The sequence below is a fragment of the Balaenoptera physalus genome (assembly GCF_965194825.1).
Source record: "Balaenoptera physalus genome assembly, chromosome: 19".
NCBI lineage: Eukaryota > Metazoa > Chordata > Mammalia > Artiodactyla > Balaenopteridae > Balaenoptera > Balaenoptera physalus.
The window spans coordinates 1,557,282-1,584,441 of NC_138900.1; the positions used below are offsets into that span (position 1 = coordinate 1,557,282).

At 41.9% G+C, this 27,160-nt stretch overlaps 1 protein-coding gene across 14 annotated transcripts in view; it reads left to right on the top strand.

Moving 5' to 3' along the window:
• Positions 1 to 27,160, top strand: part of LOC309648143 (zinc finger protein 671-like) — a 78,067-nt gene that overhangs the window by 30,313 nt on the left and 20,594 nt on the right. For 7 of the 14 annotated variants that reach the window (XM_082436414.1, XM_082436423.1, XM_082436425.1 and 4 more), the window contains 6 exons: positions 1,024 to 1,579; positions 3,807 to 3,980; positions 11,489 to 11,527; positions 13,302 to 13,428; positions 13,968 to 14,087; positions 14,758 to 16,748. The exons of 1 other annotated variant lie outside the window; for it this stretch is intronic. Coding sequence is in view for 1 of the 13 variants with exons in the window: in XM_082436421.1 (XP_082292547.1) it covers positions 11,513 to 11,527; positions 13,302 to 13,428; positions 13,968 to 14,087; positions 14,758 to 15,932 (1,437 nt within the window). In the remaining 12 variants the exon portion in view is untranslated. Of the gene's footprint in view, positions 1 to 1,020; positions 1,580 to 3,806; positions 3,981 to 11,488; positions 11,528 to 13,301; positions 13,429 to 13,967; positions 14,088 to 14,757; positions 16,749 to 27,160 lie in introns of those variants that run through there. 6 more of the 14 variants (XM_082436429.1, XM_082436415.1, XM_082436424.1 and 3 more) reach the window with 5 other exon arrangements.

Consider the following 27,160-nt stretch of genomic DNA (forward strand, 5'->3'; position numbering starts at 1 on the left):
TCTTAAGGAGGGAGTAAATATGATGCTACAGATGCCCTGTTTGTTTTTAGCATTTTGGCAAAGCTGTCTGCTCTCTTTACATAGCCCTCCCAGCTGTACTTAAATAAAAAAATTTTAAATAAATAAATAATAGATCACATGTTACAAAGCTATAACCACAAGCTAGCCAAGTTTCCTGTGTAACTACGTGCTCTGCTTCATTCCCTCACTTCTCAGACTTCAGTGTCTCTAGAAACTGCACTGAGAGCCTAACCTTGTTCACATGGCCAAGGGCTATTTTGGCCACTAACTTTGAATAATTAAATAATAATAGATTTCAGCAATTTCCAAATTTCACAAATATTTTTCTGAGATGATGTCAACTCTCCATGCATTGTTACTGCAATTGCTGGTGAAATTATATTGTCCCCAGCAAGGAAAGAGGATCATGTAATCCAATCCTTTACCTCAGGGTTCAAATGCCCCCTTTGTAAATAAACTATGACTGGGACCATAGAGTCACCGTCCAGGGAGAAAATGGCATGCCGTAAGTCACTCTTCTTTTGAGATAGGTAGATCTTAGATTCTAGAAAAGAACTGAATACATATCTAAATGTGGAGTAAGAAATATGTGTCCACCCCTGAATGGGACACCGTCACTGGCTCTACGTTTCTTCTGAGGGAACCAGAGACACAGCACATGATCCACCTGCTTCTGGCCACCCACATCCCTCCTCTGTCTTCCCCACCATGGCCCTGTCTGGAGTCTTTGCTCTCTTGACCCTGACCTAACACACTGAGACTCATAAATTGAGTCTAAAGCATCAGCCTACATGCTTTGGAAGAGCAATAAGACAGTGTTTATTAGACCCCAACTATGGATGGATGCACTTTGTGGCTGAGTGACAATCTGGTATCATGTGCGCATTTGTTTTATTTAGGTTTGGGGAACATCTGAACTATAACTCTATTATAGTTATATATATAGTTATATATATTGGAATATAACTCTATTATATCTGAGTACCTCTCTCTGATCAGCAGACTACATTCCACGGAAATCTGGGTGCGTCCCCTTTAAGAAGCGTGATTCTGCGGATATCTGGGTGTGTCCCCTTTAAGAAGCGTGAACCCCGCCAGTACTCAGAGCCTTGGGACACTCCTTCCCAGCTACCCTCAGGGTGAGGAGGAACTTTCCCAGAGGTGGGGAGCACCGCCGCTTGACAGGTCGTAGAGCGCTGTGAACCACATTACCCCGAAGGCAAAGCGCGGCGCGTAAGGGTCCCTGAACCAATGACGGCTCAGGAGAGAGCCACTTCCGTTCTAGGGGGCGGTGTCTGGGCGGGCCTTCCGGCGTCGACCGCGGGCGACATTTTTAAACTCGGACCTGTTCGCTGGTGCGCGCTTCGGTACCTTGGGTCGGCACCAGGTAAGGGGAGCCAGGAGGGCGCTGGGTCCGCTGCTCTGAGGAAAGGCTGAGGCTCCGCGTGGACGCCATCCGGCCTGACTCTGTCTCGGGGCCGGGAGGGGCCTCCGTGCCCGGGCCCCACCATTGCCCACAGACTCCGCTGGGACGGCCACGCCGATGGGTGCGATTCAGGTAAATGCTCCCTCCGGGCCCTCAGACAACTCTTCTCATTCTGCAGTATTTTCGTTCTTATCAATGTTCTCTTACGAGCGTCCTATGTTGATTTGTTTCCCAAAACCTTGGTTTTCCGAATATTGAAATATGACGTGCGTGGGGGAAAAAAAATTGCAGAGAACTTCCATGTTCAGTTGAATAAGCAGCTCTTACTAATACCCGTTCTTTGCTCAAGCCAAGAAATGAGATATAAGTAGGACCCCAGAAGCCCCCTGTGGTGCCTTCCATAAGTTATCCCCATCCCCCAAAAGTTAAGGTATTGTCTGATGTTTCAAGTAAGCATTTCCTTGCTTTTCCTGATAGTTTCAGCTGTGTGGAAAATATTTGACGACTGTAGTTTACCTTCGCTCAGTTATCTTAAAACTCTTTTATGACTGGAATCATATAAGTATTATGATGTGTTTTTATTCATTTGCCCAATATGGTGTGACTTTACCCATTTTTTCATGGCTATCCGTTAATTTTCCTTCTTTTGCAGTGTTCTAATAGTGTGAATACAGTATATGAGTAAAATGTCTTTATAAATTCTGCTGTTGAAGGCTTTTTTTTTTTTTTGCTTGTTTGTTTTTTGGTCTCCTTTCTGTAATTATAAACATTGCTACGCTAGCCATACCTTCCTTGCTTTCTGGGGTATATAAAGCACACATTTGTTTAGCGTATATGTTAAAATTATTATTGTATTTAAATGGACATTTCCACTTTTTGATCTTGTTTTGCTCCATGTTACTAATTTTAATTTAGTACCTTGAATGAGATTGTTATACTTAGTCTTAATCTATCCCATAGTTGTATTTTTTTTTTAACATCTTTATTGGAGTATAGTTGCTTTACAATGGTGTGTTGGTTTCTGCTTTATAACAAAGTGAATCAGCTATACGTATACATATACCCCCATATCCCCTCCTTCTTGCGTCTCCCTCCCACCCTCCCTATCCCATCCCTCTAGGTGGTCACAAAGCACCGAGCTGATCTCCCTGTGCTATGCGGCTGCTTCCCACTAAGCTATCTGTTTTACATTTGGTAGTGTATATATGTCCGTGCCACTCTCTCACTTCGTCCCAGCTTACCCTTCCCCCTCCCCGTGTCCTCAAGTCCATTCTCTACGTCTGCGTCTTTATTCCTGTCCTGCCCGTAGGTTCTTCATACCTGTTTTTTTTTTTAGATTCCATATATATGTGTTAGCATACGGTATTTGTTTTTCTCTTTCTGATTTCACTCTGTATGACAGACTCTAGGTCCATCCACCTCACTACAAATAACTCAATTTCGTTTCTTTTTATGGCTGAGTAATATTCCATTGTATATATGTGCCACATCTTCTTTATCCAGTCATCTGTCGATGGACACTTAAGTTGCTTCCATGTCCTGGCTATTGTAAATAGTGCTGCAGTGAACATTGTGGTATATGACTCTTTTTGAATTATGGTTTTCTCAGGGTATATGCCCAGTAGTGGGATTGCTGGGTCGTATGGTAGTTCTATTTTTAGTTTTTTAAAGAACCTCCATACTGTTCTCCATAGTGGCTGTATCAGTTTACATTCCCACCAACAGTGCAAGAGGGTTCCCTTTTCTTCGCACTCTCTCTACCATTTATTGTTCGTAGATTTTTTGATGATGGCCATTCTGACTGGTGTGAGGTGATACCTCATTGTAGTTTTGATTTACATTTCTCTAATGATTAGTGATGCCGTAGTTGTGTTTTTATACACACTCATCATGTATTAGGTAAACGTACAGTTTTACAGTATACAGCCATTTAGAGGGTTTCTGCTTTTGCAGTGATTGTACTTTGCTAATAGTATTTATTTTACTGTTGCATCATCGTCCTCTGGTGGTATTGGAAGAGAAAATGATTAAGACATCTTGTTAAAATACTTGTTTTAAGGGGGACAAAATGAATCCTTGTAAGGATAAAAAGTTATAATGCTGGGAATCCTTATCAAGATGTTTAGAACCGAAGAAGATATTTCCATGTTTTTATAATGAGGGTGGAATAGAGATCAGGTCTCATAGGTTGTTTCCTTTGTCTTAAGTTTAAGGAGTCATCTTTGACAGCCACTTACGTCAAACTGCTGGAGGCCAAGCACTTTTACTCTGATGCCAGCAACAACCCCTTTATCACAGATTAATTTTCTGGTGCCATTTTCTTCTTGTAACTCTCTCTCTCTCTCTTTTTTTTTTTTAGGTCACACTGCGCAGCTAACAGTATCTTAGTTCCCAGACCAGGGATGGAAATCGAACCCATGGCAGTGAAAGCACCAAGTTTTAACCTCTGAACCACCAGGGAATTCTGAGATTCATTTTCAGTGTGAAGTCAACAAATGGTGGTTCCCATCCCTACTGCAGGAGAAAAAAGCAGGTAGGAAATTACAGATAATCTGTCTGAATATTTATGAAAGAAAAAGGATATATAAATAACATGGATAAAAATTAAAAATATGTATTCTTGAATTCTATATATAATGTTATAATAATTTTCTTGAGCTTTATTATTATTTTTTATGTACAGCAGGTTCTTATTAGTTATTTATTTTATACATACTAGTGTGTATATGTCAATCCCAATCTCCCAATTCATTCCCCCCCGCCAACATCCCCCCCTTGGTGTCCATACCTTTGTTCTCTACATCTGTGTGTCTATTTCTGCCTTGCAAACCGGTTCATCTGTACCATTTTTCTAGATTCCACATATATGCGTTAATATACTATACTTGTTTTTCTCTTTTTGACTTACTTCACTCTGTAGGACAGTCTCTAGTTCCATCCTCGTCTCTACAAGTGACCCCATTTCGTTCCTTTCTATGGCTGACTAATATTCTATTGTATGTATGTACCACATCTTCTCTATCCATTCATCCATCGATGGGTATTTAGGTTGGATCCATGTTCTGGCTATTGTAAATAGTGCTGCAATGAACATTGGGGTGCATGTGTCTTTTCTTTTTCGAATTTTTGAATTTTATTTATTTTTTATACAGTAAGTTCTTATTAGTTATCTATTTTATACATATTAGTGTTTATATGTCAATCCCAATCTCCCAATTGATCCCACCACCACCAACCCTGCGCCACTTTCCCCCCTTGGTGTCCATACGTTTGTTCTCTACATCTGTGTGTCTATTTCTGCCCTGCAGACTGGTTCATCTGTACTATTTTTCTAGGTTCCACATATATGTGTTAACATACAGTATTTGTTTTTCTCTTTCTGACTTACTTCACTCTGTATGACAGTCTCTAGATTCATCCACGTCTCTACAAATGACCCAATTTCGTTCGTTTTTATGGCTGAGTAATATTCCATTGTATATATGTACCACATCTTCTTTATCCAGTCGTCTGTTGATGGGCATTTAGGTTGTTTCCATGACCTGGCTATTATAAATAGTGCTGCAGTGAACATTGGGGCGCATGCGTCATTTATTTGTTTATGTATGTATGTATGTATGGCTACGTTGGGTCTTCGTTGCTGTGCACGGCTTTCTCTAGTTGCAGCAAGCGGGGACTACTCTTCATTGCAGTGCGTGGGCTTCTCTTCATTGCAGTGCATGGGCTTCTCATTGCAGTTGCTTGTTGCAGAGCATGGGCTTTAGGTGTGTGGGCTTCAGTAGTTGTGGCTCTTGGGCTCAGTAGTTGTGGCTTGTGGGCTCTACAGTGCAGGCTTAGTAGTTGTGGCGCACGGGCTTAGTTGCTCCACAGCATGTGGAATCTTCCCGGACCCGGGCTCGAACCCTTGTCCCCTGCATTGGCAGGCAGATTCTTAACCACTGTGCCACCAGTGATGTCCCTGCAAGTGTCTTTTTCAATTACAATTTTCTCTGGGTATATGCCCAGTAGTAGATTGCTGGGTCATATGGTAATTCTATTTTTAGCTTTTTAAGGAACCTCCATACTGTTCTTCATATGGCTGTATCAATTTACATTCCCACCAACAGTGAAAGACAGTTCCCTTTTCTCCACACCCTCTCTAGCATTTGTTGTTTGTAGATTTTCTGATAATGCCCATTCTAACTACTGTGAGGTGATACCTCATTGTAGTTTTGATTTGCATTTCTCTAATAATTAGCGATGTTGAGCGGCTTTTCATGTGCTTCTTGGCCATCTGTATGTCTTTGGAGAAATGTCTAATTAGGTCTTCTGCCCATTTTTGGATTGGGTTGTATGTTTTTTTAATATTGAGCTGCATGAGCTGTCTATATATTTTGGAGATTAATCCTTTGTCCGTTGATTCGTTTGCAAGTATTTTCTCCCATTCTGAGGGTTGTCTTTTCGTCTTGTTTGTAGTTTCCTTTGCTCTGCAAAAGCCTTTAACTTTCATTAGGTCCCATTTGTTTATTTTTGTTTTTATTTCCATTACTCTAGGAGGTGGATCAAAAAAGGTCTTGCTGTGATTTATGTCAAAGAGTGTTCTTCCTATGTTTTCCTCTAAGAGTTTTATAGTGTCCAGTCTTACATTTAGATCTCTAATCCATTTTGAGTTTATTTTTGTGTATGGTGTTAAGGAGTGTTCTAATTTCATTCTTTACATATAGCTGTCCAGTTTTCCCAGCACCAGTTATTGAAGGGACTGTCTTTTCTCCATTGTATATCCTTGCCTCTTTTGTCATAGATTAGTTGACCATAGGTGCATGAGTTTTTCTCTGGGTTTTCTGTCCTGTTCCATTGATCTATATTTCTGTTCTTGTGTCAGTACCATATTGGTTTGATTACTGTATCTTTGTAGTATAGTCTAAAGTCAGGGAGTCTGATTCCTCCAGCTCCATTTTATTCCCTCAAGACTGCTTTGGCTATTCGGGGTCTTTTGTGTCTCCATACAGATTTTAAGACTTTTTGTTCTAGTTCTGTAAAAAATGCCACTGGTAATTTGATAGGGATTGCATTGAATCTGTAGATTGCTTTGGGTAGTATAGTCATTTTCACAATATTGATTCTTCCAATCCAAGAACATGGTATATCTCTCCATCTGTGTCATCTTCGATTTCTTTCTTTTTTTTTTTTTTAATTAATTAATTTATTTTTGGCTGAGTTGGGTCTTCGTTGCTGCATGCGGGCTTTCTCTAGCTGCTGCGAGCGGGGGCTACTCTTTGTTGTAGTGCGTGGGCTTCTTGTTGCGGTGGCTTCTCTTGTTGCAGAGCACAGGATCTAGGCACGCGGGCTTCAGTAGTTGTGGCTTGTGGGCTCTAGAGCGCAGGCTCGGTACTTGTGGCGCACGGGCTTAGTTGCTCTGCGGCATGTGGGATCTTCCCAGACCAGGGCTCGAACCCGTGTCCCCTGCACTGGCAGGCGGATTCTTAACCACTGCGCCACCAGGGAAGCCCATCTTTGATTTCTTTCATCAGTGTCTTACAATTTTCTGAGTACAGGTCTTTTACCTCCTTGGTACGTTTATTTCTAGGTATTTTATTCTTTTTTGTTGCAGTGGTGAATGGGATTGTTTCCTTAATTTCTCTTTCTGATCTTTCATCGTTAGTGTATAGGAATGCAACAGATTTCTGTGCATTAATTTTGTATCCTGTAACTTTACCAAATTCATTGATTAGCTCTAGTAGTTTTCTGTTGGCATCTTTAGGATTCTCTATGTATAGTATCATGTCATCTGCAAACAGTGACACTTTTACTTCTTCTTTTCCAATTTGTATTCCTTTTATTTTTTTCTTCTCTGATTGCCATGGCTATGACTTCTAGAGCTATGTTGAATAATAGTGGCGAGAGTGGACATCCTTGTCTTGTTCCTGATCTTAGAGGAAATGCTTTCAGTTTTCCACCATTGAGAATGATGTTTGCTGTGGGTTTGTCATATATGGCCTTTATTATGTTGAGGTAGGTTCCCTCGATGCCCACTTTCTGGAGTGTTTTTATCATGTAAATGGGTGTTGAATTTTGTCAAAAGCTTTTTCTGCATCTATTGAGATGATCAGATGGCTTTTATTCTTCAATTTTTTAAAAAATAAATTTATTTATTTAGTTTATTTTTGGCTGCATTGGGTCTTCGTTACGGTGTGCAGGCTTCTCATTGTGGCAGCTTCTCCTGTTGTGGAGCACGGGCTCTAGGCGCACAGGCTTCAGTAGTTGTGGCACGTGGGCTCAGTAGTTGTGGCGCACAGGCTTAGTTGCTCCGTGGCATATGGGATCATCCCAGAGCAGGGCTCGAACCTGTGTCCCCTGCATTGGCAGGTGGATTCTTAACCACTGTACCACCAGGGAAGTCCCTTAGTAGTCTCTTATGATGCTTTGTACTTCTGTGGTGTCCGTTGTAACTTCTCCTTTTTCATTTCTAATTTTATTGATTTGACTCCTCTCCCTCTTTTTCTTGATGAGTTTGGCTAATGGTTTATCAATTTTGTTTATCTTCTCAAAGAACCAGCTTTTAGTTTTATTGATCTTTGCTATTGTTTTCTTTGTTTCTATTTCATTTATTTCTGCTCTGATCTTTATGATTTCTTTCCTTCTGCTAACTTTGGGTTTTGTTTGTTCTTCTTTCTCTAGTTCCTTTAGGTGTAAGTTTAGATTGTTTATTTGAGATTTTTCTTGTTTCTTGAGGTAGGCTTATATTGCTATAAACTTCCCTCTTAGAACTGCTTTTGCTGTATCCCATAGGTTTTGGATCATCGTGTTTTCATTGTCATTTGTCTCTAGGTATTTTTTGATTTCTTCAGTGATCTCTTGGTTATTTAGTAACGTACTGTTTAGCCTCTGTGTATGTTTTTTATGTTTTATCCCCTGTAATTGATTTCTAATCTCATAGCGTTGTGGTCAGAAAAGATGCTTGATATGATTTCAATTTTCTTAAATTTACTGAGGCTTGATTTGTGACCCAAGATGTGATCTATCCTGGAGAATGTTCTGTGTGCACTTGAGAAGAAAGTGTAATCTGCTGTTTTTGGATGGAATGTTCTATAAATATCAACTAAATCTGTCTGGTGTATTGTGTCATTTAAAGCTTGTGTTTCTTTATTAATTTTCTGTCTGGATGATCTGTCCATTTATGTAAGTGAGGTCTTAAAGTCCCCCACCATTATCGTGTTACTGTCAATTTTCTCTTTTATAGCTGTTAGCATTTGTCTTATGTATTGAGTTGCTCCTATGTTGGGTGCATATATATTTATAATTGTTATAGCTTCTTCTTGGATTGATCCCTTTGTCATTATGTAGTGTCCTTCCTTGTCTCTTGTAACATTCTTTATTTTAAAGTCTTATTTTATATGATATGAGTATTGCTACTCCAGCTGTCTTTTGATTTCCATTTGCACAGAACATCTTTTTCCATCCCCTCACTTTCAGTCTTATGTGTCCCTAGGTCTTAAGTGGGTCTCTTGTAGACAGCATGTATGTGGGTCTTGTTTTTGTATCCATTCAACGAGCCTGTGTCTTTTGGTTGGAGCATTTAATCCATTCACGTTTAAGGTAATTACCGATATGGATGTTCCTGCTACCATTTTCTTAATTGTTTTGGGTTTGTTTTGTAGGTTCTTTGCTTCTCTTGTGTTTCCCACTTAGAGAAGTTCCTTTAGCATTTGTTGTAGAGCTGGTCTGGTGGTACTGAATTCTCTTATCTTTTGCTTGTCTGTAAAGGTTTTGATTTCTCCATCAAATCTAAATGAGATCCTTGCTGGTAGAGTAATCTTGGTTGTAGGTTCTTTTCATCACTTTAAATATTTCATGTCACTCCCTTCTGGCTTGTAGAGTTTCTGCTGAGAAATCAGCTGTTAACCTTATGGGAGTTCCCTTGTATGTTATTTGTCATTTTTCCCTTGTTGCTTTTAATAATTTTTCTTTGTCTTTCTTTTTGTCAGTTTGATTACTGTGTGTCTCAGCGTGTTACTCCTTGGGTTTGTCCTGCCTGGGACTCTCTGTGCTTCCCAGACTTGGGTGGCTATTCCCTTTCCCATGTTAGGGAAGTTTTCGACTATAATCTCTTCAAATAGTGTCTCGGGTCCGTTGTCTCTCTCTTCTGCTTCTGGGACCTGTATAATACGAATGCTGTTGCATTTAACATTGTCCCAGAGGTCTCTTAGGCTATCTTCTTTTCTTTTCATTCTTTTTTCTTTACTCTGTTCTGCAGCAGTGAATTCCACCATTCTGTTTTCCAGGTGACTTCTGCCTCAGTTATTCTGCTATTGATTCCTTCTAGTGTATTTTTCATTTTGGTTATTGTATTGTTCATCTCTGTTTTGTTTGTTCTTTAATTCTTCTAGGTCTTTTTAAACATTTCTTGTGTCTTCTTGATCTTTGCCTCCATTCCTTTTCCGAGGTTAGCCTATCTCCACTTCATTTAGTTGTTTTTCTGAGGTTTTATCTTGTTTCTTCATCTGGTACATAGTCCTCTGCGTTTTCATTTTGTTTGTTTTTCTGTGAATATGGTTTTCATTCCACAGGCTGCAGCATTGTAGTTTTTCTTGTTTCTGCTGTCTGCCCTCTGGTGGATGAGGCTATCTAAGAGGCTTGTGCAAGCTTCCTGATAGGAGCGACTGGTGGTGGGTAGAGCTGGGTGTTGCTCTGGTGGGCACTGCTCAGTAAAACTTTAATTGGTTTGTCTGCTGATGGGTGGGGCTGAGTTCCCTCCCTGTTGGTTGTTTGGCCTGAGGCGACACAGCACTGGAGGCTACAGGCTCTTTGATGGGGCTAATGGTGGACTCTGGGAGGGCTCATGCCAAGGAGTACTTCCCAGAGCTTCTGCTGCTGCTGCCCTTGTCCCTATGGTGAGCCACAGCCATCCCCCGCATCTGCAGGATACCTTCCAACACTAGCTGGTAGGTCTGGTTCAGTTTCCTATGGAGTCACTACTCCTTCCCCTTGGGTCCTGATGCGCACACTACTTTGTGTATGCCCTCCAGGCTTGGAGTATATGTTTCCCCCAGTCCTGTCGAAGTCCTGTAGTCAAATCCTGCTAGCCTTCAAAGTCTGTTTCTCTGGGAATTCCTCCTCCTGTTGCCAGATCCCAAGGTTGGGAACCCTGACTTGGGGCTCAGAACCTTCACTCCAGTGGGTGGACTTCTGTGCTATAAGTGTTCTCCAGTTTGTGACTCACCCACCCAGCAGTTATGGGATTTGATTTTATTGTGATTGCCCCTCTCCTACTGTCTCATTGCAGCTTCTGCTTTGTCTTTGGATGTGGGGTATCTTTTTTCCTGAGTTCCAGTGTCTTCCTGTCGATGATTGTTCAGTAGTAAGTTGTAATTCCAGTGCCTCACAAAAGGCAGTGAACACACATCCTTCTACTCCGCCATCTTGAACCAGTCTCCATAATGTTACGATAATTTCTAATCAGAACTTAGTATATGGATTATGTAAGCTGAAATTTTATATAAAGCAATAATTTATAAGATAACCAAGTAAAATCGGAAAAGGAAGTATAATATACGAACTTTTGATCAGATGTTAGGGCCAACTACAAGCTACAAGAAGAGAAAAATGTATATTGGCAAGGGAGAAATAGACAGAAGAAGGGAATCAAATGGAAGTGTCAGAAACAGACCTGTACGTAAAATGAGACTTAATTTTGATATTTGTGATTTAGGGCTATAATAGTGCTTTATGACCTGCCAACACTATTTCCTTGCCAACACGATCCCTTATTCTTCTGGCTCACTGGCCTCCAGTCATACTAGCTTCGTGGATGCTGCTCAAACACACCAGGCATGACTCTGATAGAGAGGCTTTGCACTTGTTTGTCCCACTTTTGTACAGCCTTTTTCTCAAGATATCCACATGACCTTATGGTACAACTGTAACATTTTCTGCCCTCTTTTATGCTTTAGTTTCCTCTTGAGCATTTGTCTTCGCCTGAAATATTAAACGGTTCATTCATTAATCTTTTTTGTTTATGTTGCTGATGGGAATTAATATTACATGGCCCTGCTCTTCCCACAGGTTCCACATTCAGCAGAACCACTTATGGACCCTGCACTGGTGAGTGTCAGGTGTCCTAGAAGTCTTTTGCTGCCACTCTTCCTGGACTTGGTGTCTGGGGACCCTAAGCCCAGGTTTCCAAGTCCAGGCCAGAGGTTATATGGACAGATTCCCATTTTTGGCAGCCAGTGGACTGAGATGTGAAAGGTTGTCTTAGGTATAGCGGGTAATGTGTACAAATGTTTGAGGATGAGATTGAGATGGGAGTGTTTTAGGACTTGTGTAGGTCTTTGTTAACAGCTGGTAAGAACAGAGAGCAAGGGGGCCAGAGTTAGACCTAGAATGGTGGCCTGAGAAGAGGTTTCTGTTCTTGAGAATGATGGCAGACATGGAATTTTTGGAACAGAGAGGGAAAGTAATGTGACTTGACTTAGGTTTTAAGAGGCTACTCCTGGCTGCGGAGTGCACAAGAGACTGGGGGAGAGAAAGACAAGGAGATAATGAAGGAGGCTATTGCAGTCATCCAGATGCACATTAGTTCTTGCTGGACCAAAGTGGTGCATGAGGAGGTAGGAGAAATACTTGGCTTCTGGATTTGCTTTTAAGGTAGGAACTGACCAGATTTTCTAATGTGGAGGGCTCATGGATGACTCCAATGTTTTTTTCCCTTTGCATCTGGAAGGGTGGCAGTGCCATCAACTGAGATGGGGAAGTCAGTGGTAGCAGTCCTTTTCCGTGAGAATATTAGGAATTGGGTTTTGGCTGTTTTGATTCTCAGATGTTCCAGTGGCTCCAAGTATAGGAGACAAGGGGACGGCTGAACGTGAAGATCTAGAGTGCTGGGGGAGGCTTCAGGATGCCATTAGGGGACAAGGGAAGAGAGGGGGCTGTCACAAAGACAAGAAGAGTCGTCATCAGCGGGAACGGGGGGGAGGGAAAGTCCAGCAGGTGGCTCAGGTTTTTATGGGGGAGTGGCCATGAAATTGATGCAGAGGGAAGGCAGAATGGAGGTGAAGTGATAGTAAAGTCAGGCTGGTGGTTATTTTTCTCCTGTGCACTCACTAGGCTTTTGTGGTGGAACTTGGGTAGTTTCTGACAGAATGTCAAATGAGTTTACCTAAGGTGTGTCAAATGGGTGTGTATTTTGAAGGGGTGTTATATGGACAGAGATTGCAACTGGTGAAGAGACATAATGTGCAATACAGAGGTGGAACATGAACAGGCATATTTAGATTTGCATGCTTTGACTGAGGTTAAAGTCAGGAACAAGGCCTGGTGGGGAAGCCTTCAGAACAGTCCAGTGGAGAGTTAGGGTATGGTGGGATCCTGCTGCATTGGCAGGAATTTCCTGATGCCATGTGCAGGAGGGTATGTGAGGAGGCAGGAGACATGCCAGTTTTGTGGGCCGGGTGGTGGTGATGGGGATCAGATGTATGAGGAGTTAGCCAGTGAGTAATATGCATGTGGGGAAGGTGTGTGACCAAATTGCCCCAGGGCCCTCATACCAGGAGTTTAAGAGAGAATGATGAGCCCAAGTTTGTTTGTGTCTGGGAGACATGATCCTGGGGACACTGAGGCTGTTGTCTTGCAGGAGAGGGAGGGGGCCATGCATACCAAGCCCACAGCTTAGATGGCATCTATCTGTCCACCTACCTACCTATTGTTGCTGAGAGTTGTACCTAGCGCTCAAGGAAGTATGAAGAGTTATTCGGTACCAGTGCCCTCTAAGGGAGCTGGGGAGGGTGATGGACCCAGAGTGAGTATGGGTTAGGGGTACTTACGGGGTCCTGGGGAGAGAGGCTGCTTATGGAGACATCTGTCCCTGTCATCACAGGGCCCTGTGACCTTTGAGGACGTGGCTGTGTACTTTTCCCAGGAGGAGTGGAAGCTTCTTGATGAGGCCCAGAGATTCCTGTACCACGATGTGATGCTGGAGACCTTTGCACTTGTTGCATCATTGGGTAAGGCCCTCACACCTATCCCAGCATCCTGGACAGGTCTCTGCCTTTCCCCTTTTTTCCAAAGGCAAGTCTGTTTTTTTACAGCTAGACAGTGGGTACATCTCTATTACTGCTTCCCTCTCATCTGTGTTGTTGGTGCCAAGGCTGAGTGAGTGTGTATACGACTTCCTTTCAAAAGTGTCCCCAATACCAGCGGCTCTGAAGTTTTTTCAGTGAAGTTTTTTTGGGTCATAAGACTTGGAATTAGTTCAGTGGGTTCCATTAGTCTCAGCCACTCCCTGCTAAGTTGACTCCGTAGACCCATGCACCTTTGTGCTCCACGCTCTTCCATCTTCCAGCTGACATTTCTTGGGGCCTCACCATTCCAGGAATTGTTGGGACTTAATGTGGTCAGCATTTGTGGGGTCTTCTTGGCTGTTTCTGTGAGACCCTCATCTCAAAGATTCTTTTTGTTACATATTTTTTTTCCTGAGGTTGTTTTGGGATTGGTTGTCCCCCGGGCCAGTACTGACTGTTCACCTGTCATGTCTTTCTCTCAGGACTTTCATCTTCTAGGTCCCATGTTGTCCAGCTGGAGCTGAGAGGAGAACCCTGGGTACATGACAGAGTGGACATGACTCCAGACAGAGCAAGAGGGGCTCAAATTGGGCCTGGCCCTGGTAATTGGCATTGGGGGAGGAAGTGACATCATGGTTTGATTCATGTCATATCAGGAACATGTCCCGTACCCAACACTGTTTTGGTGTCAAGGCCAGTGACTGTGTACCTCATTTCTGTTTCTCCTCCATCCTTGACACTTGCCTCCTGTGATTTTTACTCTGGCTTCCAACCCAGGATTATCCCTCACCTCTCTGTCTTCCACTCCTCATTGTTCCTCTCCATCCTCGCTCTGCTGTGCTTTCCACTATTCACCTACACTTAATGTTTCATGAGGTCTGCACCTCTCCTCAAAATAGTCCTTGAACGCCAGCTACTCAGTGAAAATCAGATTATCCTGGACCTGGACACAGCTTTCCACATAGCACACACATGTCACCAGCAGCCAAGGTCCTAGTGAAAAGTGTTCCTGGAGGAATGAGTTGTGGACCCCTAGCTCCTTTATGCATTCCACCCCATCCTTCTGTCATTTGCATGGTGAGTGCTCCCTGTTCTGTGATGTGTAGAGGGTCAGTACTGTACAGCAGGGCTTTCCTAACCTCCCTGCAACTTCTTGTCTTGAAAACAGTCCCATAGATTTATTCCTTTCTGTGTCAGACACACATTTGTGATGGGGCTGCCTCCTTCTACCAAAAGTCTATGTCAAGTTTACCCGTATTTCTTTGCTTTCAGGGTGTTGGTATATGGCAGAGAACAAGCAGACACCCTCTGAGCAGAATGTTTCTGTAGAAGTGCCACAAATAAATACTTCAGAGGCAGACCTGTCCACCCTGAAGTCCTATCCCTGGGAGAGGTACTGCCTGTACTTAGAAGGTGGTTTGCATCTAGCTGAGGACCTTGGCACAAACCCTGGCCAGAAACTCTGTGGGGCAGGTGTGCAGTTTCACCAGCACAGTGGAGAGGAACTCTTTAGAAGAGACATGGGTAAGACCTTTATGAAGAGCTGCACCATCCATACATCCAAGAAGTCTTTCACATTCCAGGAGCCTTGGAAGGATTTCCCTTGTAGCTCTGGCCTTCTCCAGCACCAGGTCACTCCACAAAAGGACACCGAGTTTGTAGAGGCCTTTCACAATGGAGAAAAGCGTTACAAGTGCAGTGAATGTGGGAAAGCCTTCTGCCGTAAATACAGGCTTGCTCAGCACCAGAGAGTCCACACTGGAGAAAGGCCTTATGAATGCAGTGAATGTGGGAAAGTCTTTAGATGCAACTCCAACCTTGTTATACATAGAAGAATTCACACTGGGGAAAGGCCTTATGAGTGTAGAGAATGTGGGAAGTTCTTTAGGCAAAACGCCCAACTTATTGTGCACCAGAGAATTCACACTGGAGCCAAGCCTTACGAGTGCAGTGAATGTGGGAAAACCTTCATTACTAAAAGCAAACTTGTTCAGCACCAGAGAGTCCACACGGGAGAGAGACCTTATGAATGTGGAGAATGCAGAAAAGCCTTCACCTATAAACGCATGCTTGTTCAGCATCAGAGAGTCCACACTGGAGAGAGGCCTTATGAGTGCAGTGAATGTGGGAAAGTCTTTAGGTACATTGCCAGCCTCATTAAACATAGAAGAATTCACACTGGGGAAAGGCCTTATGAGTGTAGTGAATGTGGGAAGTCCTTTAGGCAAAGGGCCCACCTTCAGGTCCACCAGAGAATTCACACTGGAGCAAAGACTTACAAGTGCAGTGAATGTGGGAAATGTTTTAGCCAAAACTCTATTCTCACTACGCACCAGAGAGTTCACACTGGCGAAAGGCCTTATAAGTGCAGTGAATGTGGAAAGTGTTTTAGTCAAAGCTCTACTCTTATTAAGCACCAGAGTTCACATTGGAGGAAAACCATATGAGGAGAACTCTGAATGAGGAGAATTATTTAGCCAAAGCATCCAGCTTAGTCAACACCGAAAAGCTCACACCACAGAAAGGCCTCATCAGTGCAGCAAATGTGGAAAGGTTTTCTGTCAAAGGTCTGCTCTGAGCACTAGAAACTTCACAGCTCAGATAGACCCTATGAGTACAGCAAATGTAGGAAAGCTTTCAGCCAAAGGTCTTACCTTATTCGATACCAGAAAGTTCATACTGGAGAAGGGCCTTCAAATGAGATGAGGAGAGCAGCGAATGAGCTGTCTCCTTAATTAATACATCATACTGAATAGACTCTTTGAGGAAGTCATCAGCTGGAAGTTGAATGCCATACATCTGAACAGCCCTCGTGTGCAGATTGCCTATGAGTACCGGGTTCATAGGAAGCTTTTCAGGAGCTACGCTCTACTTTCTAACCTGTGCAAGACCCTTGTTGGACTCAATATCACTAAGTTTTTTACCTCTCCCATGTGGCAGATCCCAGTACTGGGGCATCAGTCATCACACTGTGATCAGGGTAGGTAGACCTTTGTGCTGTCCTGTCCCCTGGAGGGAAGCATGAATAGCCTGAGCACTTGGGTGTTGTCATTCTCTTCCGTCAAGGACAGGACCTAAGCAGCTTTGACCATGGTGACCCAATGTGGGTTCCCTTGGCAGCTTACAGAAGTTTATTTTCCTTGGTGGTATTGTCTCATGTCATGCTCACGATGGATGTTTCTAGCTCCAGGTCACCCTGTTTGGGAACGATCTGCCTCCATTTGCTCTGCTCTGTGAAAAAATAAAGACTATAGTTTAAGCCACGTCTTTTGTGGGTGTTCCAATCTTTGTCAGTAAGGATAGTATCATGGTGGAGAATGGTTTTCACTCCAGTTTTGGTCCAGTTTGAATTGTTGTCCAAGGCCTCCTGGGGTAGACTACAGGGTTCTGTGGAACTAATGTGACCTGGATGTTAGAATTTTTGGTGGGTCCCGAGGTCACCCTGAGATGAGGACAGTTGTGTGAACCACCAGTGTTTTTTGGAGCTGCATAAGTTCTCTTTTTTCACATGGGATGTCACATCATGACCCCAGTACTGTTCAAGATAAGAAGTTCTCTAGGTCCAGCTGGAAAAGTGCCATGTGCCATAATGTCCATAACATGGTAGGCTGGTGTTGCTGAGCGTTAGATTACAGACATCAGGTGGGAACCATATTTGGTACAGAAACAGGGAATTAATAGGGAGTGAGTGACTAGCAAACAAAAAGAGATGAACGTATTCTAAAAGTGCATCCATGAATGTTCCCGTGACTGTGCCTGTTTAGGATAATGTTTTTGCAAAAATTCTCAGGAGCTACAGAGCGGTTTCTCTCCTGAGGTCCCAGTCAGTGTCAGGCTGAATAATGTAAAGGTTTTGGGATCCCGTAGCATCTGCAGATTGTTTATCTCAAGGCCATTGGTGCATAGCAAAGATAATGGGTCATAAGAGTGGAAATCGTGTAGTCCAGGCATGTGGTTTTTAGGACGCAGGCAGTTCCTGGATAGCTCAAGTGGAAACACCTTTCATTGCTCACCGGTCTTCATTGCTACCACAACAGAATCCCTCCCATGAGACAAGGAGATGTGATGGGGTTAACATGCGGTTGCCAGAGTTCTACTGAAAAGGAGATTCAGAAAAGAGATTCAGATTTTTATGTGAAGCCAATTTCTATTAAATTTAATTGAGCTGTATAGTTGCTATGCATCGAACTGAACATACCTAAAATGTACAGCTTGGTTAAGCTTTAATACGTGTAAACCCACAGAACCATCATAATTACAAACATCCATCACTCCCATATCCACCTTCTGACATCTCTCCCAGGACTCCCAGGCAATTAGTATTGATATACTTTTTTCCCATTCAATTAGTGTTTTCTACACTTAATATCATTGGGGTCTTAATGTTTACTTTTATATTTGTCTTTTTTTCATGATGCATAACTATTTTGAGAATCATTTAAGTTGCTGATAAGTATAATTCATTTTTTTTCCTGAAAAATATACTGTTTGGATATACCACCCACTGACTGTTTATCCATACATTGTTAAAGGATGGGGTTTTGTGGTTTGTATCCATTTTGGCTATGACAGATAAGCTTAATAAATTCTTTACATGTACGTATGGTTTCATATTCAAAATTCAATGACTATACCCTTTTGTGTGCCATTCACAGTATGGGAGCATTCCAGTTTTCCTGTATTCCTCTCTAGTACTTAGTTGATATGGCTAGTGTTTCAATATTACCTGTTTAAATGTGTAGAGGTGTCTCACTATGGTCTGATTGCATTTCCCTAATGATTCATGATGTTGAACATTTTTGTGTTCATTTGCCAGGTGTATGTCTTCTTTGATAAAATGTCTGTCTTTTATTAGTAACTGAGAAGGCAAAAATCTGTTGGAACTTGACTTTTCTTCAGTGACTTCGCTGGGTGGAATAAATGTTTGTGCTTACATCGTTATTCACCACGTATGGTCCTCATTATTAACATAGTCTCCGTTACTTTAAGTCTAGACACGTATAAAACAACTAACCGAACCTTGATTGTTGTGTTTGCCAATTTCCCTGGTATGAATACTCCAACTGTGGGCAATTCCAAACAGTGAATATGAGGTTTTTACTGCACCAGAGGCGCAAGAAGCCAAACGCTGAGATGCCAAGGTTTGCAGGGGAGAAGGCAGCTAAGCCAGGAGGTGGAAGAAGTCTCAGATCCACCTTCCCGGAGGCGATGTGCTTGAGATATTTAAGGTATAAAGAGGCAGTGTGGTCTTAGGTGTGGGGAAAGGCCATCAGAGTTAGAGAAAAGGTGAGGTAATCGGTGTGTGCAGGTGTATTTCATTACATGCTTCTTCACAGATGCATGTTCAAAAATGGTGTCCCTGAATGGGACATCATCACTGGCTCTATAATGAGGGAACCAGAGAAGCAACACATGGTCCACCTGCTTATGGCCACCCCACATTCCTCCTCTGTATTGTTCACTATGGCCCCCTGTCTGGAGTCTTTGTTCTCTTGACTCTGACCTAACACGGTGACGTCTAAAGCTTTAGCCTACATCCTTTGGAAGAGCAATAAGACAATGTTTAATAGACCCCAGCTATGGATGCATGAACTTTGTGTCATAGTGACAACCTGGTATCATGTGCCCGTTTGGTTTTGTAGGTTTTGGAAACATCTGAAATATTATGGCTGTCTCTCTGATCAGCGAAGACTACATTCCATGGAAATCTGGGTTCGTCTCCTTTAAGAAGCGTGAAACCCCGCCCCCGTCCTCAGAGCCTCCAGGACACTCCTTCCCAGGAGCCCCGGCAGTGAGGCGGGGCTTTTCCTGTAGGCGGGGAGCACCGCCCCTTGCCAGGTTCTAGAGGCCTGTGAACTGCATTACCTGAAAAAAAACTACGCCAGTTCGTGGGCGCCCCTGAGCCAATGAAGGCTCAGGAAAGAGTCACTTCCGTTCTAGAGGACGGAGTCTGGGCGGCTTTTCCGGCGTCGACTGGGGTCGTTATTTTGTAAACTCGGCTGTGTTCACAGGCGGGGAACTTCGCAACGCTGTGAAGGCCAGAGGTCAGGGAGCCAGGAAGGCGCCGTGCCCGCTTCTCTGAGCTTCGTCTGAGGCTCGGCGTGGGCGCCATCCGGCCTGACTCTGTCTTGGGCGGTTGGTGCCGCAGTGCCCGGGCCCCACCTTCGCCTACAAACTCCGCTGGCACCGGCTCAGATGTGTCGGATTCAGGTAAATGCTGCGTCATCCGGGCCCTCCCCCAACTCTTCTCATTCAGCAGTGTTTTATCTGTGTTCTCTTACTAGTGTCCTATAGTTATTATTTGTACCCCCAAAACTTGGCTTTCCGAAGTTTGAAATATGACCTGCGTGGGAAAAAAAATTGCAGAGAACTTCAATGTGCGGTTGAGGAAGCTCTGAGATTAATATCCGTTCACCGCTCAGGCCAAAATTGCTATATAAATAGGACCTCAGAAGCAGCCTGTGGGGTTCTTCCAAAACAATTATCCCCATCCCCACCAAGTTAATGTATTGGCTGCTGTTTGAAGTAAGCATTTCCTTTCTTTTCTTGATAATTTTGCCAACTCTGTGGAAACTATTTGACGTGTCAAAACTTTTTTATGAATGTAATATGTTTTATGATGTGTTTTTCTTCTTTTGCGCAATGTGGTGTGACTTTACCCATGTTTTTCATGGCTATCCCTTTGTGGGAGAAAGAGGTGAAACAGGAGGGAAGGGGGCAGGGCACAGCCTTTAAAGGAATGACATATCCATAGGACTTGACTAAAACAAACAGGTTTGAACCAATTAGGTCCAAGATGGCGGAAGATTTGATTTCCAGTGGATCTTGAGGCTCATTATACTCCCATTGTATTACATGAGCATGTAAATAACACACCCACCTGCGCCCTGACAGTTCTAAGGCTAACCTAAAAGGCCAAAAAGTGGGTGGTGGCCCAATTCCTGGAAATACCTGCCCCTTCCCGGGAAGTAGTTGGAATAATTCTCCCACTCAGCCTGTGAAATTACGTAGGACATAAAAAGTAACCACGTCATATTTTGAGGCCTCTCGCCTTCTGAGATGGCCCACACTCTGTCTGTGGAGTGTGTTCCTCGCTAAATAAATCCACTTCTTACCTATCACGTTGTCTCTCACTGAATTCTTTCTGTGAGGAGACTTCAAGAACCTGAGGTTCATTAAGTCCTGAGACCACGTGTGTGATCTCAAGTAAAGTCCCAATCTGAGTTGCATGGTTTCAGGGAGACCCCTTGCAGGGCCTGAGAGTGGGCACTTGTGTAACACTCGTAAATTAATTGTCCAAGGAGACACACATGCTGACAAAGCAAGAGACTTTATTGGAAAGGGGTGCCTGGGCGAAGAGCAACACAGTAGGGAACCCAGGAGAACTGCTCTGCCATGATGCTCGCAATCTCGCTTTTATGGTAACAGGGTTAGTTTCCGGGTTGTCTCTGGCCAGTTGTTCTGACTCAGGGTCCTTTCTGGTGGTGCGCTCACCTCTCAGCCAAGATGGATTCCAGCATGAGGGGGATTCTGGGAGGTAGGCAGGACATATCATCTCTTCCCTCCTCCTTTCGGACCCTCCCACATTCTCCCAGTTAGCTTTCAGAGGCAGCACCTCTCTATCGGAACTTCCTGTTGTGAGACAACTCAGGCAAGTGGTTATCATTGTGCCTGGCCAAGGTGGGCGGTTTCAGTTCCCTAACACATTCATTTTCCTTTCTTGTGCTGTGTTCTGTAGATATGAGTATATGAGTAAAATGTCTTTATACGTTCCCCTGTTGAAGGCTCTTCTTTGTTTATGTGTTTCTTTTTTCTTCTTTTTTTTTGTTTTTGGTCTACTTTCTGTATTTATAGCCATACCTGCCATCTGTTCTTGTGTATATACAGCATGCATTTGTCTAGCATATATGTTAAAATTATTCTACTTAAATGAACATTTCCACTTTTTAATTTTGTTTTGTTCTTACTGATTTTAACTTAGTTCTTTGAATGAAATTATACATATTTTTCAACTATCCCATTGTTAGATTTTGATACAGACTTATTATACATTACATAAACTTAGTTTTACAGCATACACACACTTAGAGGGTTTTGGGGTTTTTTTAATAATTTTTATTGGAGTATAGTTGATTTACAATGTTGTGTTAGTTTCAAGTGTACAACAAAGTAAATCACTTATAAATATACATATATCCATTCTTTTCTAGAGTCTTCTCCCATATAGGTCATTACAGAGTACTGAGTAGAGTTCCCTGTGCTATAAAATAAGCCCTAATTAGTTATCTGTGTTATATATAGTAGTGTGTATATATCAATCCCAGTCTCCCAAATTATCCCCCCCTCCCCACTTTCCCCCAGTAACAAGAAGTTTGTTTCTACACCTGTGGCTCTATTTCTGCTTTGTAAATAAGTTTATTTCTATTATTTTTTGTTTTTTAGCGATATCATCATCTGTCTTTCTCTGTTTGACTTATTCACTCAGTATGACAGTCTCTAGGTCCATCCATGTTGCTACCAATGGCATTATTTTGTTCTTTTTTATGGCTTTTTTATCCAGTGTGTATATGTACCATATCTTTATCCACTCCTCCATCGGTGGACACTTAAGTTGCTTCCATGTCTTGGCTGTTGTAAATAGTGCTGCAGTAAACATTGTGCTGCTTGTATCTTTTTGGATTATGGTTTTCTATGGATATATGCACAGGAGTGGGATTGCTGGATTATATGGTACTTCTATACTTAGTTTTTTAAGGAACCTCTATACTGTTCTCCATAGTGGCTGTACCAATTTACATTCCCACCAGCAGTGTAGGAGGGTTCCCATTTTTCCACATCCTCTCCAGCATTCATTATTTGTAGACTTTTTGATGATGGCCATTCTGACCGGTGTGAGGTGGTTCCCACTGTAGTTTTTATTTACATTTCTCTAATAGTAGTGATGTTGAGCATCTTTTCATGTGCTTTTGTCCATCTGAATGTCTTTGGAGAAATGTCTATTTAGGTCTTCTGCCAGTTTATTGATTGGGTTGTTTGTGTTTTTTTGATACTGATCTGCATGAACTGTTTGATTATTTTGGAAATTAATCCCTTGTCAGTTGCTTTGTTTGCAAATACTTTCTCCCATTTTGTGGGTTGTCTTTTCATCTTGTTTATGGTTTCCTTTGCTGTGCACAACCTTGTAAGGTTAATTAGGTTCCATTTGTTTATTTTTGTTTTTATTCTCCTTACTCTAGGAGGTGGGTCAAAAAAGATCTTCCTGCACTTTATGTCAAAAGTGTTCTGCCTATGTTTTCCTCTAAGAGTTTTATAGTGTCTGGCCTTCACTTAGGTCTTTAATCAGTTTTGACTTTATTTTTGTGTATGGTGTTAGTGGGTGTCCTAATTTCACTCTTTTACATGTAACTGTCTAGTTTTCCTAACACCACTTATTGAAGAGACTGTCTTTTCTCCATTGTACATTCTTGCTTCCTTGGTCATAGATTAGGTGACCATAGGTGTGTGGGTTTATCTCTTGACTTTCTATCTATCCTGTTCCATTGATCTGTATTTCTGTTTTTGTGCCAGTACCAAACTGTTTTGGTTACTGTAACTTTGTAGTATAGTCTGGAGTCAGGGAGCCTGATTCTTCCAGCTCCGTTTTTCTTTCTCAAGGTTGCTTTGGCTATTTGAGGTCTTTTCTGTTTCCATACAAATGGTAAAATTATTTGTTCTAGTTCTGTGAAAACTGCCATTGGTAATTTGCTAGGGACTGCACTGAATCTGTAGATTGCTTTGGGTAGTATAGTCATTTTCACAATAGAGATTCTTCCAATCCAAGAACATGGTCTATCTCTCCATCTGTTTATGTCATGTTTGATTGCTTTCATCAGCATCTTACAGTTTTCTGAGTACAGGTCTTTAGCCTCCTTAGGTAGGTTTATTTTTATTATTATTATTTTAATAAATTTATTTATGTATTTATCTTGGGCTGCATTAGGTCTTTGTTGCTCCATGCAGGCTTTCTCTAGTTGTGCCGAGCGGGGGCTGGGCTACTTCTTCGTGGTGGTGCGCAAGCTTCTCATTGCAGTGGCGTTTTTTTCTTGTTGCGGAGCACGGGCTCTAGGCATGCAGGCTTCAGTAGTTGTGGTACGGGGCCTCAGCTGTTCCGTGGCATGTGGGATCTTCCCGGACCAAGGCTCGAACCCATGTCCCCTGCATTGGCAGGCAGATTCTTAACCACTGCGCCACCAGGGAAGCCCCTTAGGTAGGTTTATTCCTAGGTAGTTTATTCTTTTCGTTGCAGTGGTGAATGGGATTGTTTCCTTAATTTCTCTTTCTGATCTTTCATTGTTAGTGTATAGGAATGCAAGAGATTTTTGTGCATTCATTTTGTATTCTGCAGCTTTACCAAATTCACTGATGAGCGTAGTAGTTTTCTGATAGCATCTTTAAGATTTTCTCTGAGTAGTATCATGTCATCTGCAAACAGTGATAGTTTTACTGCTTCCAATTTGCATTTCTTTTGTTTCTTTTTGTTCTCTGATTGCCGTGGCTAGAACTTCCGAAACTATTGGCAGGAGTGGACATCCTTGTCTTGTACCTGATCTTAGAGGAAATGCTTTCAGTGTTTCACCTTTGAGAATGATGTTAGCTGTGGGTTTGTTGTATATGGCCTTTATTACGTTGAGGTAGGTTCCCCCATGCCAACTTTCTGGAGAGTTTTTATCATAAATTGGTGTTGAATTTTGTCAAAAGCTTTTTCTGCATCTATTGAGATGATCATATGGCTTTTATTCTTTAATTTGTTAATATGGTGTATCACATTCATTGATTTGCATATATTGAAGAATCCTTGCATCCCTGGGTAAATCCTACTTGATCGTAGTGTATGATCCTTTTAATGTGTTGTAGTCAGTTTGCTAGTATTTTGTTGAGGAGTTTTTGCATGTATGTTCATCAGTGATATTGGCCTGTAATTTTCTTGTGTGTGGGTGGTATGTTTGGTGTTGATATCAGGGTGATGATGGCCACACAGAATGAGCTTGGGGGTGTCTCTTCTTCTGCAGTTTTTTATAGGTGTTTTCTTTTTAAATGTTTGATAGAGTTCTTCTATGAGGCCATCTGGTCCTGGTCTTTTGTTGGAATTTTTTTTTTAAATCAGTTTTAGTTTCAGTACTGGTGGTGGTTTGTTCGTATTTTCTTTTTCTTCCTGGCTCAGTCTTGGTAGGTTGTACCTTTCTAGGAATTTGTCCATTTCTTCTAGGTTGTCCATTTTATTGTATATAGCTGCTTGTAGTAGTCTCTTAGGAGCCTTTGTATTTCTGTGGTGTCCGTTTTTATTGATTTGAGCCCTCCCCTGTTGTTCTTGATGACTCTGGCAAGGTTTATGTTTTCAAAAAAACAGCTTTTAGTTTCATTGATCTTTGCTATTATTTGCTTTAGGTGTAAGTAAGGTTAGGTTGTTTATTGAAGATTTTTCTTGTTTCCTGAGGAAAGATTGTATTGTTGTAAACTTCGCTCTTAGAACTGCTTTTGCTACATCCCATAGTTTTGGATCAGTGTGTTTTCATCATCCTTTGTCTCTATGTAAGTTTTTGATTTTCTCGTTCATGTTTTCAGTGATCCATTGTTTTTTAGTAACATGTTGTTTAGCCTCCATATGTTGGTGTTTTTTTTTTTTAATAGTTTGTTGTGTAATTTATTTCTAATCTCATATGGAAAAGGTGCTTGATAGGATTTCACTTATCTTAAATTTGCCAAGGTTTTCTTTGTGGCCCAGAATGTGTTCTATCCTGGAGAATGTTCTAGGTATACTTGAAAAGAATGTGTATTCGGTTGCTTTTGGATGCAATGCTGTTTAAATATCAATTAAGGCTATCGTGTCTAATGTGTCATTTAAGGCTTGTTTTTCCGTATTGATTCTCTGTCTGGATGATCTGTCCATTGGTGTAAGTGGGGTGTTAAAGTCCCCCCATCATTGTGTTGCTGTCAGTTTCTCTTCTTATGGCTGTTAGCGTTTTTTGCATTATAGATTGATCCCTTGATCATTGTGTAGTACTTCTTTGTCTCTTGTAACAGTCTTAAAGTCTATTTTGTCTGATATGAGTATTGCTACTCCGGCTTTCTTTGGATTTCATATAGGCAATTTCTTTTTTTTTTTTTTTTTTTCTTCCCATGGCTTGAGGGATCATAGCTCCCCAACCAGGCATGGAATCCAGGCCCTTGGCATTGAAATGATGGAGTTCTAACCCCTGGACTGCTAGAGAATTCTTGTCATTTTCTTAATTGTTTTGAATTTGTTTTTGTCTGGTTTTCTCTCTTCCCTTCCTTTTGATTTCATCTCTTGTGGTTTGATGATTATCTTTAGTGTTGTGTTTGGGATTTTTTTGTTTTTCTTTTTTTGAACCTATTGTAGTTTTTTGGTTTGCAGTCTGCATGTGTTTTTTTTATTTTGTTTTTCTTTTTGGCTGAGTTGGGTGTTTGTTGCTGTGCGGGGGCTTTCTCTAGTTGCGGTGAGTGGCGGCTACTCTTCGTTGCAGTGTGCAGGCTTCTTATTTCCATGGCCTCTCATTGCAGAGCATTGGCTCTAGGCACATGGGCTTCAGTAGTTGTGGCTCGGGGGCTCTAGAGTGCATGCTCAGTAGTTGTGGCACACAGGCTTAGTTGCTCCGTGGCATGTGTGATCTTCCCGGACCAGGGCTCAAACCTGTGTCCCCTGCATATATATGGTTTTTATATAGCAGTCTATATATGTACAGGATTGTTTTAAGGTGCTGGTGTCTTAATTTCAAATGCAATTCCCATTTCCTGCATTTGTACTCTCCTCATGGTTGCTGTTTTGATATCATATTTTGTGTGTGGATGATTTCCTTCTTTTACTGTATGTTTGCCTTTACTAATGAGCTTTCCCTTTTGTGATTTTTTTGTTTCTAGTTGTGGCCTTTTCTTTTCCACCTAGAGAAGTTCTTTTAGCACTTGTTGCAAAGTTGGTCTGGTGGTGCTGAATTCTCTTTACTTTTGCTTGTCTGTCTGTAAAGCTTTTAATTTCTCCATCTAATCTGAATGAAAGCCTTGCTGGGTAGAGTATTGTTTGTTGTAGGTTTTTTCCCTTTCACCACTTTAAATATAAATATATTGTGCCACTCTGGCCTGCAGAGTTTCTGTTGAAAAATCAGCTGATAGCCTTATGGTTATCATTCCTTTGTATGTTATTTGTTGCTTTGCCCTTGTTGCTTTTTTTTTTTTTTTTTTTTTAGTATTAGTTGTTTTGTTTGTTTCTTTTTTTATACTGCAGGTTCTTATTAGTCATCAATTTTATACACATCAGTGTATACATGTCAATCCCAATCGCCCAATTCAGCACACCACCATCCCCACCCCACCGCAGTTTTCCCCCCTTGGTGTCCATATGTCTGTTCTCTACATCTGTGTCTCAACTTCTGCCCTGCAAACCGGCTCATCTGTACCATTTTTCTAGGTTCCACATACATGCGTTAATATATGATATTTGTTTTTCTCTTTCTGACTTACTTCACTCTGTATGACAGTCTCTAGATCCATCCACGTCTCAAAAAATGACTCAATTTCGTTCCTTTTTATGGCTGAGTAATATTCCATTGTATATATGTACCACATCTTCTTTATGCATTCGTCTGTTGATGGGCATTTAGGTTGCTTCCATGAACCTGGCTAT